Source organism: Trachemys scripta, chromosome 7 (assembly GCF_013100865.1).
Source record: "Trachemys scripta elegans isolate TJP31775 chromosome 7, CAS_Tse_1.0, whole genome shotgun sequence".
Taxonomy (NCBI): domain Eukaryota; kingdom Metazoa; phylum Chordata; order Testudines; family Emydidae; genus Trachemys; species Trachemys scripta.
Window position 1 is genome coordinate 122367401 of NC_048304.1, and position 16036 is coordinate 122383436.

General features: G+C 43.0%; 1 protein-coding gene across 1 annotated transcript in view; it reads left to right on the plus strand.

Moving 5' to 3' along the window:
* Nucleotides 1-15537, plus strand: part of PCGF6 (polycomb group ring finger 6) — a gene marked incomplete in the record, with an annotated part of 56984 nt that extends 41447 nt beyond the window's left edge. Inside the window, 2 exon segments of the mRNA XM_034776271.1 lie at nt 4646-4732; nt 13885-15537. Coding sequence (XP_034632162.1) covers nt 4646-4732; nt 13885-13941 — 144 coding nt within the window.
* Between the last annotated feature and the right edge of the window lie 499 nt (nt 15538-16036).

A 16036-nucleotide genomic window follows, 5' to 3' on the forward strand; every position in this document is an offset into this window, starting at 1 on the left:
GTGAGGTTTTTACTCACGAAAGCTTATGCCCAAATAAATCTGTTAGTCTTTAAGGTGCCGTCAGACTCCTTGTTGTTATATGCTGTTTCCAGTGGGATCATCCAATGGCATCATTATCCTTTCTTGACAAAGGTGGTGGAAAAAATCCCCTGATACCAAAGAGGAAACCAGAAGCTCAGCTGCTTTGAGTGTGCAAATGTGGTTTGTGGGGTAGAAATGTTCCATAATCCGATGTGTTTTTCTGAAAGCATGCATGTAAATAACTCCCTTTGGGGAGTAATCGGAAGTCTGTGCGCATACGGTGTATCTGCTGATGCAGTTTCTCTGTAATTATGCCTGCTTTAGTCCCAGAGATGATGATATCGGGTGCATAGTAAGATCATAACGACAAAAGTTGAAAGGAAATGGAAGGTTTTAGTCAACTATTTGAATAATCAAATCCATGTATCACTATTGCCCCGATCTTGTAATCAAATCCACACCTCCTAGCCATCCGCATATCAAAAGCTAAACCTCTAGTGCTTTTTATTTTGTTTTCATCTTATCTCTTGGATAACTATATTTACACAGAACCACTCAGTTGACTTCTAACACTAATTGGAGCAAATTCATCCCTGGTATGACTACATCAGTTTTGATGCATTGTATAATAAGCTCTTGTCAGGACTGAGATCCCCACTTTGAACTTTAGGGTACAAATGTAGGGGCCTGCGTGAAAAACTTCTAAGCTTAATTACCAGCTTAGCTCTGGTTCGGCTGCCACCATTTTCAATGGATTCCCTCCCTGGGAAACCTTGAAAAACCTTCACCAAATCCCTGGTGAAAACAAATCCAACCCCTTGGATTTAAAACAAGGGGAAATTAACCATTCCCCTCCTTCCTCCCACCAACTCCTGGTGAATCAGTTCCAACCCCCCTTGGGATCTACAACAGGGAGAAATTAACCATTCCCCCTCCTTCCTCCCACCAACTCCTGATGAGTCAGGATCCACCCCTTGGATCTTGAACAAGGAAAAATCAATCAGGTTCTTAAAAAGAAGGCTTTTAATTAAAGAAAAAGGTAAAAATCATCTCTGTAAAATCAGTATGGAAATTAACCTTACAGGGTAATCAAACTTAAAGAGCTCAGAGGACTCCCCTCTAGTCTCAGGTTCAAAGTACAGCAAACAAAGATAAACACTCTAGTAAAAGGTACATTTACAAGTTGAGAAAACAAAGGAAAACTAACACGCCTTGCCTGGCTATTTACTTACAAGTTTGAAATAGGAGAGACTTGTTTAGAAAGATGTGGAGAACCTGGATTGATGTCTGGTCCCTCTCAGTCCCTGAGAACGAACACCGTCCCAACACAAAGAACACAAACAAAAGCCTTCCCCCCCCAAGATTTGAAAGTATCTTGTCCCCTTATTGGTCCTTTAGGTCAGATGCCAGCCAGGTTACCTGAGCTTCTTAACCCTTTACAGGGAAAAGGATTTTGGAGTCTCTGGCCAGGAGGGATTTATAGTACTGTACACAGGACAGCTATTACCCTTCCCTTTATAGTTATGACAGCTCTCAAATTATTTTTCTTCATCTTTAACAATAGGTTTTAGTTTGTATTTATCAGTTATTGTGACTTTCAAAAAAGTAGCTTTTGCATGCAACAAATATGCCATCTAATGAAAATAAATGGTATAATAGACTGCTTTTGTTAACTATGCTTTAGCGGGAGTGATTATTAAGGTTATTCAGCAGTAACACCTCAATCTTTCCTTTGCATCACAAGGTCAAAGTAATTAAAGTCACAGCTGTCTCAGTAGCTTAGTACTAATTGGCTCCAGTGTTACCAGTTAGTTAAGTCTGAAGCCTGAACTAGATTTATAGCACTTGTATTAATGGTAGCTCTTTTTTTCATCTATAATATATTAATTTCCTTATGGCACAAGGACTTCTGTGGGACACCTGGCTACAGTAGATTTGCACCTATATGGCACATGCTTATGGAACAAGATTTTGGGCATAAATTGTGTTGGCCTTTTTCCATTCTGCACTTCTGTCCCTTTTATTCTTGCACAAGTGGGATGAATACTAGGGCAGCAATTAGCCAGGGAGAACTTTGGGGCCTACTGCTGAAATGGCGGAATTAGGCATTTGGTATTCAGAGCACTCCAAGGAGGTGGATGTGAAAACTGCTTTGCAATAATTAATTAAAAGCCACTGATTCATCAGTGATTATCATCTGAATCTGCAGCAGTAGGGTCAACAGAAGGGTGTTCCCGGATGATATGGTATTTCCAAACAAATGGTCATTTTCAGTTATTTAAAATGGCCAAGAATTACCATTGTGTCAATTTATGTCCTTTAAAGGAACAAATTGTTGTATTTTTTTTATTATATAAAGGCCAACATTTTCAACTATCTACTTATATGGGTTTCTCCTCTGCCCCCAGTTAAGATGCAGCTAGTCCTGCTTTAGGTCTTGATCTGCTTCTATTGAAGGCCATGGCAAGATTCCCGTTGACTTTAGTGGGAGCAGGATTGGGCTCTCAATTGCCTGTTTTACCCAGTTTAAAAAAGAAAGTTAGAATTTAGGGCAGTAATCCAAGAGCAGTTACCAGTGCACGTCACAAGAAAAAATGGCAAAGAATAGGTTTGCCTCTCTTCTGGACTAGTAGTATGCTATTTAGTAGTTAATTTGGGAATGGAGGAGGAATAATTGTGCAGAAACAGACTATAAATAGAAAAATCTAAATGATTATTTGAAGTCTATGCATTTGGTCTCTTTAATGTCTCAATGAGATGTGGGTTATTTAAAAAAAAGTCTTAGATTAGTATCAGAATCAATAATTTATCAAGATTATTTTAATGTCCAGATTAATTTTTGCCCACTGGGGTTCCTTCTAGGCATTAAAAGCAGAAGTAATACTTAGTGGTTTACAAGTTCAGAGTACTTTACAACTGCTACTTAAAATTCTCAACTCCTTGTGAGTTGAGCAAAGTATTTGTAATTATCCCAGTTTTACAGATGAGGGAATGGTAGCACCTAAAGAGGTTAAGACACTTGGTCATCCATTTGCTGTTGGACCTGGGGCATACAGGGCCCAGAACTCATGAGTTCCTGGATCCCAGAGCCATGCTCAGCCCTTTAGAGAGGGGCACAATTCTTTGTCTTTGCTCTAGTTCTTGATCTTTGATCGCTGATGCGGACTTAAAAAGAAAAATAACCCAGCAAGTATGAAACACAAATCCAGACCTGTTACATAGTTAAAGCACTGAAAAAAGCTTAGTTTTGTCCTGCTGCAGCAGGTATATGTGCGTACAAGAGCAGATATAATGATATTACAGTACCCTCTGAGATCATTGACGTGACTAAGCTCACATTGAGAAAGCTACAGAACACCTCTCTTTGCCCAGCCTTTGTCAATTGACCAAACTATGAAATCCAGGCAGCTAATTTATAGGGGAGATTCCCCCCTCATTCCTATGTCTAAAACTTGCAGCCAGTGGGGGGATGTTGTGTCCTTGCTCCTTTTACCTGAAATGTTAATGTCCCAGCCTTAAAGCATGCCCTGGTATCACCTGATAAATACGTAGGAGTAGTTTTGTGAAAAAATAAATGCAATTGAATTGCAAAAATAAGGCGTTGTGCTCAAAATGACTCAGTTTAAAAGACCCTCTTTCTCAGCCACCCCCCACACATGGTATTTTCCAAGTGATTGCTCGTTGGAAAGTTGCTTAAAAGAAGAGAACGCTCTGACACTGCCGATGTCACGGGCTTAGCTGTGCTGCAGTAGGGGTTGCTGCTGGGAATTGCCGCGCATGCCCTTCATTCACTTGCATTACTAAAGAACTGATCATTTTGGGAGTGGGGAGTGTGTAATGTGCCTGCTGAGAGCAGCATGCCGTGATCTACCCCTCACACGTCCTGTTTGCTTCAAACCGTTTCTTCCAAAAAGGAACCCTGTCCTATGAGGCAGAAATATTAACACATTTTGTCCATGTTGGGGGTGGGGTACAGTATTTCATCTGCTGCCTGTGGCACGGAGAATTTACTCCTTTGTCATTTGTGTTACCATAGCACATAGGAGCCCAGTCGTGGACCAGAACGTCATTGTGCTAGGTGCTGTACAAATGCAGAACAAAAAGACAGTTCTTGCCCCAGAGAGCTCACTTTTCTGGAGCTGTTGGATGATACTGGGAACGGAATGTTACTGGCCCCTTGTTTTTAGTACCAGTGGCCTATGTGAAATGAGTCGTGAATCTTGGTAGAGTTCCCAGTAAGCCCATATCACGGCTGCCAGTAAAAAGCCCCTTTCATGCCTTTTTCACCAGGGGAGTCAAGTAGCGAATGGGATGCAGACAATAAACTACCTTCTAGAAGTGGCCCCTGTAGGTTAGAATTGAGGCCAATTGCCAGGGCAGTATAAGGAAACTTGCCTTGCTGCTGCTCATGCTATGTCTATTTGATGAACAAAAACTGAAAGGACGTTTGTCTCCAGGACTGTTAATCAAACACCTCTCGCCAGCACTAGATTCACTTTATTAATATAAGTACCAAGTCTCAGGTGCTCTGATACAACATTGATGGGTAAGTTCTAAAAACCCAGATAGTCTTCCCTAGGCAAGAGAGAGGATGCACTTTGGACTCTCTTCTGTTTGTTCACAGGTGGACATAATATGTGGCGATCACCTTCTAGAACACTACCAGACGCTGAGGGAAATCCGCCGAGCTATAGGAGACGGTGCTATGCAGGTAAGGGTGGTGGCTAGCCTGTGGTGTAAAAGGTGAGTTCTGAAATAGTGCTCTGTTTAACTGAACAGCAGTGTCTGCTAGAAACGCTTTCACCCATTGGTACTCCGCTCCTCGAGAAATCACTACTTCATGCTGTTATGAGATCCTGTCAGGTTAAGTTTAGACAAGATACATTAGCCAATAAAGCTTTGTTGATTGTACTGGTAACTGAGCTGAACACCATGTGTTTTGAGTTTTTGATGGTTCACTGGAGTTCTGGATATGAGCTTTGATTCCTTTTTAGAACAAGTTGGTGCAATAACCACAATGAATTAAACCAAATCGTTCTCCATTAGTATTTCATCCTTCACCCCCACCCCTGGGGAATCTGTAACTCGGCAAGGTATCAAAAGGCAGAAGCAGCCCAAACAAGACTAGCCTTGTGATTGCATGGGGGAGACAATTTGCATATAAAACCCCATAGCAAAAGATGTAGCGTAATAAATGCCAGCAGTGTGCCTGATGCGTATGCTACAGCTCCTAAGGAGGGAGAGAAAATGTACAGCCAGCTCTCTTGTTGATAACTTACGGACTGTATTGCTGCTGGCTTGTTACAAAGTCCCATATCTGGAGCACAATTAGTCTAACTGGCAATGGCTACCGTTCAGTGTTGAGGGGCGCAGGGTGTTTTATGGGGTTAGTAGCTATCTCTAAGGTCACAGATTTATAGAGCTGAGTTTGACAGTGTTCAGAGTGACAGAACATTCAGAGGTAGAGCTGGGGGACCCATTTCTTACCCCATTGCTGCTAGCCTACCCACCACATCTTCTTGTGTGTACTGCACCAAGAAAAAAGCTCTTTTGTGCTTTTGAAATATTTCTAAGTATTTGCACTAAGTGATTGGTGTGTAATAAACTGTTTTAGAGATGCAGCAGTGAAATATCGTGTATCCAGTGTAGTGCGGGATATTGGTGCACAACTGCATTCTGTTGTAAACTGTGCCTTAATCTAAACCCAAAATTCTGAAAAGGGTGTTTAATGTCTACTCTGAATCTAACACCCATCTCCTGTAGAAAACTGTGTTGAAGCAATATTATACTTGTCCAGCAAAAATAAAAATAAGGCAAGAAATGCAAAAGTTAAGTATCCAGCAGCAAGTTTAATTCTGAGCAGTCACACATACAAGTGTAACTTTCCTGGGAAATCTCTTGTATGTTGGGGAACTCCCTTTAAAATGGAGGTCTAGGGGTGGGTGCTAGTTTTGAGGGGGCCCTGGCAGTGCAGCTCCTCTCCCAGAGCATCAGGGAACTGCAGGAGTCTCATGGTTCGTGCAAAGGCACTGGATATCCATATGGATAGTCCTGGACCCCCAACAGATCCCCAAGATCTGTTGGGTTTGTGGGCTGCACCCCAATTTCTGACACGAGCAGAACAAATCCCAGCCCTCTTCCTGTGGCCTCTGACAGAAGAATTCAGAGAAAACGCTCTAAGTGTAGCCTAGCCCAGTTTCCTGGAAAACCTCATCCTTAAGCCAAAGTTTTTCATCTTTAGAAAGCATTCTTGAGAGGGGACTTTCAGGGAAATGGCATTGGTTTCATTTTTGTCATGTATGGATCTGCCTGGTTGATATGTTGCTGGATGATGTCCATAAGAATGGCCATGCTGGGTCAAACCAGTGGTCCATCTAGCCCAGTATCTGTTTTTCTGACAGCGGCCAATGCCAGATGCTTCAAAGGGAATGAACAGAACAGGGCAATTGTCAAGTGATCCATCCATCCCCTGTCATTCAATCCTAGCATCTGGCAGTCAGAGGCCTAGGGACACCCAGATCATAGGGTTGCATCATTGACTATCTTCACTAATAGTCATGGATGGTCCAGTCACTACTCCAGGAGAATTGTTGACTAGAGATGCATTCTGTGACTGCAAAATCAGTACATTAATTGATGAAGTCTTCTAGAAAACCCTGCAACATTGGTGGACAAGAAAAGGAGAAGTCTTGAGGTTTCTTAGGCACTTCATTTTGAGACCAACACCAGATTTTGCATCCTAAGTACCAGGGCTGGCTCCAGGCACCAGCCGACCAAGCAGGTGCTTGGGGCAGCACCTGGAGGGGGGGTGGCGCTCCAGCGGCCGGGGAGAGCGGAGCCAAGGCGGGCTCACCGCCCTCCCCCCGGCGCCCCGGCCGGTCGGGGAGAGCGGGGCCGCGGCCAGGCTTGCCGCCCTCCCCCCAGCGCTCCGGCTAGCCGGGGAAAGCGGGGCCGTGGCCGGGCTCGCCGCCCTCCCCTGCCGCGCTCCCCGCCGGGGGCAGCGGGAGGCTTTTTTGCCTGGGGCAGCAAAAAAGCCAGAGCCGGCCCTGCTAAGTACAGCTTTATTTAGTTGCAAATCCATTAAGATGACCAAACAATTCAGATAGGTGCTGCTGCTTCTTTTTTGAACTGATTGGAAAGATCTGTCAACAAAGCCAGTTCACAGACATACCCTGCAATCTGGCAGCACCTCTTTAAGCTCTGTAGTGTCGCTTTTTCAGAAACAACTGGATTTCTCTTTTTTACGACCATCATACTTTGCAAAACATTTTCTAGCACTTCTCTAGTCCAAACTTTGCTGGCTAAGCAAATTTCCACTTTGCTGGCTAAGCAAATTGGACATCTGTTTTTTCCCAAAAAGGCCTGAAATTTTACATGCAAGAGACTGGCTCCCACCACAACTTGATTAGTAACTTTCACCGCTGCTTTCCTTTCGTGGTCATATTTCAGGAACTTTCCACACAAGGATATTTGATGCCTTTTATACAGAGATTTAGGAAATGTTCCATCCACCCTTGGAGCCACCAATGCCCCTAGCTCCATCCATCATGATGCAGAAATGTTTATCAAAACCACCATATTCATTTCGTCATAAATGACTACGCCTGTTGTAGTTCTGTGCAAAGAGAATAGTGTCAGCAGGTCCTTGTGTAATGTGTAGTAATCTGAATGAATATGAGCGGTTAACAGCTTAATTCAGTATTATCCCAGCTCTCTTCTAGGGCTAGAGAACAAGTGACTGCACTTCTGAATCATATTTTTCATGTGCGCTTTCATTCATGTCTGCAACTAATCTTGCTACCATCTGAGACAGTTACGCAGTTTCAAAATTTCTCCTCATCTTGTCATCACCAAAAGCCTTCGTTGCACTGCCCTCCCTAAAAGGTTTCTCCAACTTAGCTAATTCTAGCAACACAGCATAAAATAACTCCAGGCTTGATTTTTTTTCTCTCCCCTGCCCACCCCATCCCCTCGGTTATAGTTGTAGTAAGAGTAAATCCTTTTTTGGTGTTTGCGCTCTCCTTTTCAATAGCTGCAATAAGTGCTCGAGACTCTGTTTACTTTTTTCTCTTCATGTAACAACTGGTACCAGTGACTGGGATCGTTCTCATTATAAACTTGATAACTCCTGCAAATGCAAGACACCAAGCTTTTCATTGCTTTCAGCAACCGAATAGTCCCACAATCTTGGAATGCTGCATTTTGGAATATTAAGTGTAACCTAGTAGGAAAATGAATTAACAACAAGAAAATATATTTAGGTTGCTTTTAACAAACCAGTGGAGTTACACACCTTGTAAAACTTGAAAGTGGACAGCTGGGTTTAGACTAACATGGTGCTTCTTTGGCAGATTAGTGTTAAACCTTGTGTTCCTCATGACATTCTTCTTTTGATCTTGCTGCAAGCTAAAGTTCACTTTGTAAACTGCTAGCCTTGCAATACACTTCAGCTGTAGCTTGGTTTCAGAACAGATTCTTGAACATCTGTTCTTGTCAATGCTTTACCTTTCGAAAAGTTTATTCTATTTCAGGGATTGTTTTGTTTGTTTCGTTGTGTCTTTTCCCCAAGATCACACAGAATTAACTTTAAAAAAACCCAACTAAAACCAAAAGTGATTTCTAAAATTAAGCGTAGCTAGCTTTGTATGCAACTTGTGGGATTCACTGTCCGAGAAGATTGGACAATTACTGGGACTGAATTTTTAAAAGGGCTGGATAATTTTATTATCAAACAAAACTGTAGAGTAAGAATAATATTGAGCCTTCTGTTCAAAAGCACTTTGTGATCCTTGAATGAAAGGCACTGTGAGTACAAAGAACTATTATGCTCACTAAAAAAACATCATAGCATGAGCTGTGGGATCAGGAAGGAGTACTTCCTCTGCAAAACCCCATGTACAGCATTGCACAATTGGCTAGAATGCATTATCATAGAATCATGGAAATGTGGGACTGGAAGGGACCTTGATAGGTATCTAGTCCAGTCCCTTGCACTGAGGCAGGATTAAGTATTATCTAGACCACCTCTAACAAGTGTTTGTCTAAGCTATTCTTAAAAACCTCCGGTGACAGATATTCTACAACCTCCCTAGGTAATTTGTTCCAGTACTTAACTACCCTGACAGTTAAGTTTTTCCTAATGTCTAACTTAAATCTCCCTTGATGCAATTTAAGCCCATTGCTTCTTGTCGTATCCTCAATGGTTAAGGAGAACGATTTATCACCCTCCTTGTACACTAACCTTTTACATACTTGAAGACTGTTATCATGTCCCTCCTCAATCTTCTCTTCTCTAGACTACACAAACCCATTTTTTTTAGTCTTTTCTTATAGGTCATTTTTCTAGACCTTTAATCCTTTTTGGAGAAAGTCCAGAGGAGAGCAACAGTTTGTCCACATCTTTTCTGAAGTGTGGTGCCCAGAACTGGACTCAGTACTCCAACTGAGGCCTTATCAGTGCCGATCAGAGTGCAAGAATTACTTCTTGTGTCTTAATTACACCACTCCAGCTAATACATCCCAGAATGATGTTCACTTTTTTTGCAACAGAATTATATTGTTGACTCATATTAGTCTGTGACCCACTATAACCCCAGATCCTTTTCTGAAGTTCTCCTTCTTAGGCAGTCATTTCCCATTTTACAGTTTTGCAGTTGGATATTCCTTCCTAAGAGTAATACTTTGCGTTTGTCCGTATTGAATTTCATCCTATTTCTTCAGTTAGTCAAGATCATTTTGAATTCTAATCCTGTCCTCCAAAGCGCTTGCAACCCCTCCCACTTGGGGGACTCCGGGGTGGGGCTGGTGATGACGGGGTTGGGGTGTGGGAGGGGCTCAGGCAGAGGGTTGGGGTGCAGGAGTGAGGGCTGTGGGGTGAGGCCGGGGATGAGGGGTTCATGATGCAGGAGGGGGCTCAGGGCTGGGGCAGAGGGTTAGGGTGTGGGGGGATGAGGGCTCTGGCTGGGGATGAGGGGTTTGGGGTGTGGGAGGGGGCTAGGGCAGAAGGTTGAGGTGGCGGGGTTAGGGCTCTGGCGGGGGTGTGGGCTCTGGGGTTGGGTAGGGCAGGGGATGAGGAGTTTGGGGTACAGGCAGGCTGCCCTGGGGCTGTGGCCAGAGAGGAGGACTCCCCCCAGCCCTCTCCCCGCCGGCAGCAGCGAGCTCCAGGGGAGGGGCCCCTTGCTCACCTCGCACTACTGTCACTGCACATGTTCCTAGGGCCCCTCTCAGGTCCAGGAAGCCCCTCGCCTCCCCTGTGGTGGGTGCCAGGGGGGTTGTGGGGCTGCCATCACATGTGTGCCTCCTCTCCTCCTGCTGCCCCTCACTGTAGCCTCACTGGGGGTTGGGGGGGTGGCTGCCCATTGCCCAGCGTGGGGCAGGAGCAGTGATTGCAGGTGGGGGGTCCCTCCGGAAAAGGGAAGGGTTCCAGGCAGAAGGGCAGGGGCAGGGTCAACCTGCCCTGGCACTAGTGGATGGGGGGCACTAGGACCCTGCAACAGCAGTTGATGCTGGGAGCCAGCAGAGCGGAGTGCAGCAGCAGGCTTGAGACAGGGACACTCCAGGGCCTCGGGGGGGCAGCAAGTGGGGCCCGGGAGATACTTGGCAGGGGCGGCAGCTGGGGCCGGGGGAGAGACCCAGCCCCAAACATTGATGGAGCCGGACCCTCGGGCCCTGAATATTGCTGGAGCCCAGGCACCACAGGGCCATGTAACTCACTGCCCCTGGACAGGTTCAGCACAGTCCTGCTTCCCTGTATTCCCAAAATAAATGACCACATTTTGGTAACAGCATTTCACTACCCCTGCATTCAGTACTAAAGAGATTTGTGCCCAACACCAGCCAAAATGGATTACTTTGACACTGCTCTATGTGCTGCATATCTAAGTAGAGCAGGAGCAAACTGTATTTACATAAACCAGGGGTTCTCAAGCTAGGGGTCCCTGAAATAGAATACACTTTTCGAAAGGTAAAGCATCGACAAGAACAGATGTTCAAGAATCTGTTCTGAAACCAAGCTACAGCTGAAGTGCATTGCAAGGCCAGCAGTTTACAAAGTGAACTTTAGCTTGCAGCAAGATCAAAAGAAGAATGTCATGAGGAACACCAGGTTTAACACTAATCTGCCAAAGAAGCAACATGTTAGTCTAAACCCAGCTGTCCACTTTCAAGTTTTACAAGGTGTGTAATTGGTTTGTTAAAAGCAACCTAAATATATTTTCTTGTTGTTAATTAATTTTCCTACTAGGGGTCACAAGGTTATTACATGGGGGGGGGGTCACAAGCTGTCACCCTCCACCCCAAACCCCATTTTGCCTCCAGCATTTATAATGGTGTTAAATATATAAAAAGTGTTTTTAATGTATAAGGGGGGGGTCGCACTCAGAGGCTTGCAATCTGAAAGGGGTCACCAGTACAAAAGTTTGAGAACCACTGATATAAACGCACCCAAGTCTCTTACCCCCCTTCTCCCCATCCCCCCCGCTAGCTGTCAGGGAAGCATTCATTCATACCCTGCTTACATCTGCAAAATGGGAATAATGATATTGACGTCCTTTGTAAAGCACCTTGAGATCTACTGATGAAAAAGAGGTAGGTATTATTATTATTACTGCTGTTTAAATAAAGGATGTTACAGGCTGATACAATGCCTCACACACAGATGGTGCGTAACCCTTGTTTTATTACTTCAGCACATAATCAAGATCACATGTTAATTTATTTGCCCACCTGGCACCATTTCATTAGCATAATCAGTTACAGCAGAACATAGTAGAACCCCTAGCATATCAACCACAATCAAAACCCTGTCTCCTATCATAAAAGCTAATCAAAGCCTGTCCAAACAGGTCCGATGCTGCATAAGTCAAACTCCTCGTAAACAGCCGTCAGGGGAAGCGGGTTCAAAGGGGTGAGCCCTGGACTGAGGATATCTTTCAAGCACCAGCTGTGGATTTTTAAACCCTGTAACTGACAGCGCTGTTGGCGGAATGTTCACATGTCTCTTATCAGAAGTGAAAGGCCCAATCTTGCACCAGGGAAGTTTTATGGGAGTTTTGCCATTAACTTACTGGGAGCAGGCTCAGGGTGCACGTCAATGGACTGTGATTTCATAAAAGAATAGATTTCTTTTGTCACTTATAGTTCAGTCAAGCTTTAACATGTTGCGCACTTAGCAGAGCACGTGGTGTAACTTCTAAATACCTGCGTTTAGGACTAGCTCATGCCTGGTAGGCACAGCTCAGAGCAAGGGGCGAAGCAAAGTCACTGGCTCAGGAGTAGGAGTGAGGGGCATTCTGCCTAAGGGAAGCAAAAAAGCTTCCCAGAGCTCTCCAGCACAGAATGGTGAGCATCCCCATTGCTAACCCCCCATTTTTCCTGCATGTTCTTTGACACAAGACTGCGATAATTATCCAGGGAAGTGAAAAAGACAGTGTAAAATGGCTTTGGTTTGGTTTTCTCTTCAAGATCAAGTAAATCCCCCAGTCTGTTTTTATATAAGAATAAAACATAAAATCAATTTTTTGGGGGGGGGTGAGAGCTGTTAACTGGTTTCATGGGAGGGAAAACCGTTCCTTCACTGTCTCTATCACATCCCTGGTAAATTATCACAGACACAAGTTCTGTGTCGAGGGACATGCAGTATGTATTGCTGAGATGGAATCATACAAAACATATAGTCTGGGGATATAAACACTTATGGTTTACAGTCCAGTGGTTAATTTCACTAAAGACATGTGCCTCCTTTTTAACCACACATTGCAGGGGCCATGTAGGAAGAGAGTGTGGAGCTGCTGTACTAAACTGCCATGTCTCGTTCTATATTAATGTAGTGTGTTTGAAAAGCTTATTTCGCACGCTTGTGTGAGAGCAATAACTATATGCAGGCCCAGCGTCAGCATGAAATGTAACGTGCGTATACATGAAAGTGTTAATGAAATGTATACATCCAAAATAGCAACAGAATCATTGGCCATTAGCAGATGTATTGCTGCAGTCTCGGGCAGAGGAGGGTGTTCAGTGTTGGACTTCTACGCCACTCTAGAGTATGGAGTATTTTACATGGGAAAGTAAATATCAAGCAGCACTCAGGAAGAATGTGAGATTTTAATGTTTTTATGGGTTTTTTAATATACTTATCCAGAACTTTGAATGGGAAACGTCTAGAAATTTGAATTAAAATAATACTTACTTATAGCACTCTTCATCTTCAGTGTGTTTTGTGAACATTAATACACACTCCGGGCTGGTAGGTAATTATCACCTTTGACATGAGGAAACTAAAGCAGAGGGGCGTCGTGACTTGTTGAAGACCACAGACAAAGTTTGTCAGAGCTAGGATTAGAACTCAAGATCTGCTCCCAGTCCCATGCTCAGACCATCCTGGACATACTGCCCTCTTTTCTATGTAATACTTCAGTGTCTTCCTCACTTTTGGTAGGTTGTGTTAAAGGGCAGGGTTTCTTCAGCTGCTTCTCTGATGGTTATTTTGGTGGTGGTGGTTGAGCAGAGACCATTTGGCTTGTACAATGGCACCATTTACACATCAGGACAACTTCAGGATGGTTTTAAAATAAAAGCAAAATAATTTGTACTGGAAGAAACCGATTTAAAAATCTTTTGGTTCGATTTCCCCACTTATGGGGGTGGCACTCTATTGCCTGGGCTTTTCAAAATTCAAGCTTATTGTAGGGAAACAGGGAGGTACAAAAATATCTTTATATGATCTTCAGGAGACAGAAGGAAATGGACCTTTGGCAGATGGAGCTAAGATTCTGGCAAACAGTGACTCTGTCTCTTGCTATAAAACTTCCTCTCCGTTAGCTGATTTGTTACTGTCCTAATGATACATTTTCCTTTTCCCTCTAGGATGGTTTGCTTGTACTGCACTATGGCCTTGTGGTATCTCCGCTAACAATAACTTAAAGATTGCTAGAGTATCAGAAGGTGAAAGGATCCAAAACATGAAGCTTCTTCAATGCTGTGTCTCACCAAAGAAGGTCATCTTCCTTGCTTCCTGTCACAGGAAATAAATGAATGAAATCACCACTAACTGCTGTACACTTATAACTTAGCATTTGACTTTGCCGGTGTAAAAAAGTGCAGCCTCTGTAAGTACAGTTGTAAACACTGCAAAGCTCTATATTACAAATGATGCTACTTAAACTGTAGCTAGCTCAGGGAAAGCAGAATACTCAGAGTTGCTGAATTTTATTTTTAAATCCTTCTTAAATCCACAGGATCTCACAGGGTTAATTTGCTTTCTCCTCCACTAATCTTAATCTTGGGCAGGTCCCTAACTTCTTATCTCCGTAAGACCTTACGTACTTCTGAAGTATGTGGCTGGAATGGTGCTCTCAGGGATGGTCTTCAGTGGGTGATGTCCCTTTTTTGGGGGAGGCGATACAATCATTTACCTAAAAAGAATGTCAGCAGCAGCTGACTTGATTTAGAAATGGTGGGCAGGGGGAGATTTTCCAGCTTGTCTGTAGGCCAAAATGGGTAAGCAACTTCACATGGGTTAAGTATTGACTTTCCTAATTCTACTGGAAACAGCATTAAGGCATCGTTTCTCTTCAAGAAAACAAATTTCATCTGCACTAGGTCCAGAACTGGTAGTAGCTAGACTCATGTTAACTACTGTGTAACCATATAGCTCATGGTACGGCTCTCAGCATGGATGGACCAGTAGATTATTCTGTGCACAGAGGACATCAATGTATGACCTTCCCTCCATCTGTGATAGATGTGAAATAATTAGACTTTCAGCCTGCTCCCATTGAAGTCAATCAGCTGACTTGCCTGGCAGCAGAATCAAGCCTTTCCTTTTTAACACCTCTCCTTACAATCCCAGCAAAAATGGAGACTCTCACATTCTCTTCACAGTACCATGTTGTAATGACCTTTGAATGCATTAAGGGGGAGACCATGTTTGAGGCTGCTACTGGGTGCAGGGCAATGGAATGAACATCTGTTACTACTACTGCTTCGACAGCTGCACAAAGACTATTAGGTAGTTTTTAATTTTAACATAACTGTAGTTCATGATCACTTAATATTTCAATATTCTGTTCTGTTTGTTATGAGACTTTAATGATTTCTTCCACAGATATAAAAAACAGAGGTGTGCATGAGTAGAGTTTCATTGCATACTTGACTTAAAGGCCAGATTTCAAGGTAGCTGGGTTCCTAACTCCCAATGATTTTAATAGGAGTTAGATGTCTAACTACCCTTTAAAAATCTGGCTCTTAATTCTTTAAAACCAATGTTTGTTTTGCCTGTGAAGATGACACTTTAAGAAAAATCTTGTTTACCTAAAGTCACTTCTTGTGATGTTTCTAAAAATGTAACAAAAAAAAATGTGTAGTCAAGATTTCTGACTTATTTTCAAGGTTTGTATAAAAGTAGTGCTGAAAATGGAGCAGAAAAAGGGATTATTTTGTAAACACTTTGTGCATTGTGTTGATAAGAGATTTTATCTTGTAAGAGTTAAATAAAGTTTTATTTTAGCCTACTTGAAATTCTTGTTATAAGAAGTATTTATTGCAAGACTACTCTTCTTCACTTTACCCTAAAATAATAGCCAGTGAGATTAATAAGATTACTACTAGACATTTTTACTTAATCGGAATCCACAAGTTTAAATGAGGAAATTAGAAAGTGGGATTTTAAAATGCCTGATCTCAATGGGGACTTTGAAATGTTCCGTATTTTGAAACTGTAAAATCTCTGGGGGATGCCTTTTTAATGAGGAATCCATTAAAAAAACAGAAGTCTCTAAGGTGCCACAAGTACTCCTGTTCTTCTTTTTGCGGATACAGACTAACACGGCTGTTACTCTGAAACTTGTCATTAAAAAAACAGAGGTTGATAGCCTGGTAAGACAGGAATCTGTTGCCACAGACACAGGAAGCTATAGGAGACTTCATTTTTAGACAAGCGCTTTTTTCACTGCATGTTGTAATGCACTTCTTGTCAGACTCCCTGCTTGCTCCATTTAATCCATGTAATACATTTCTT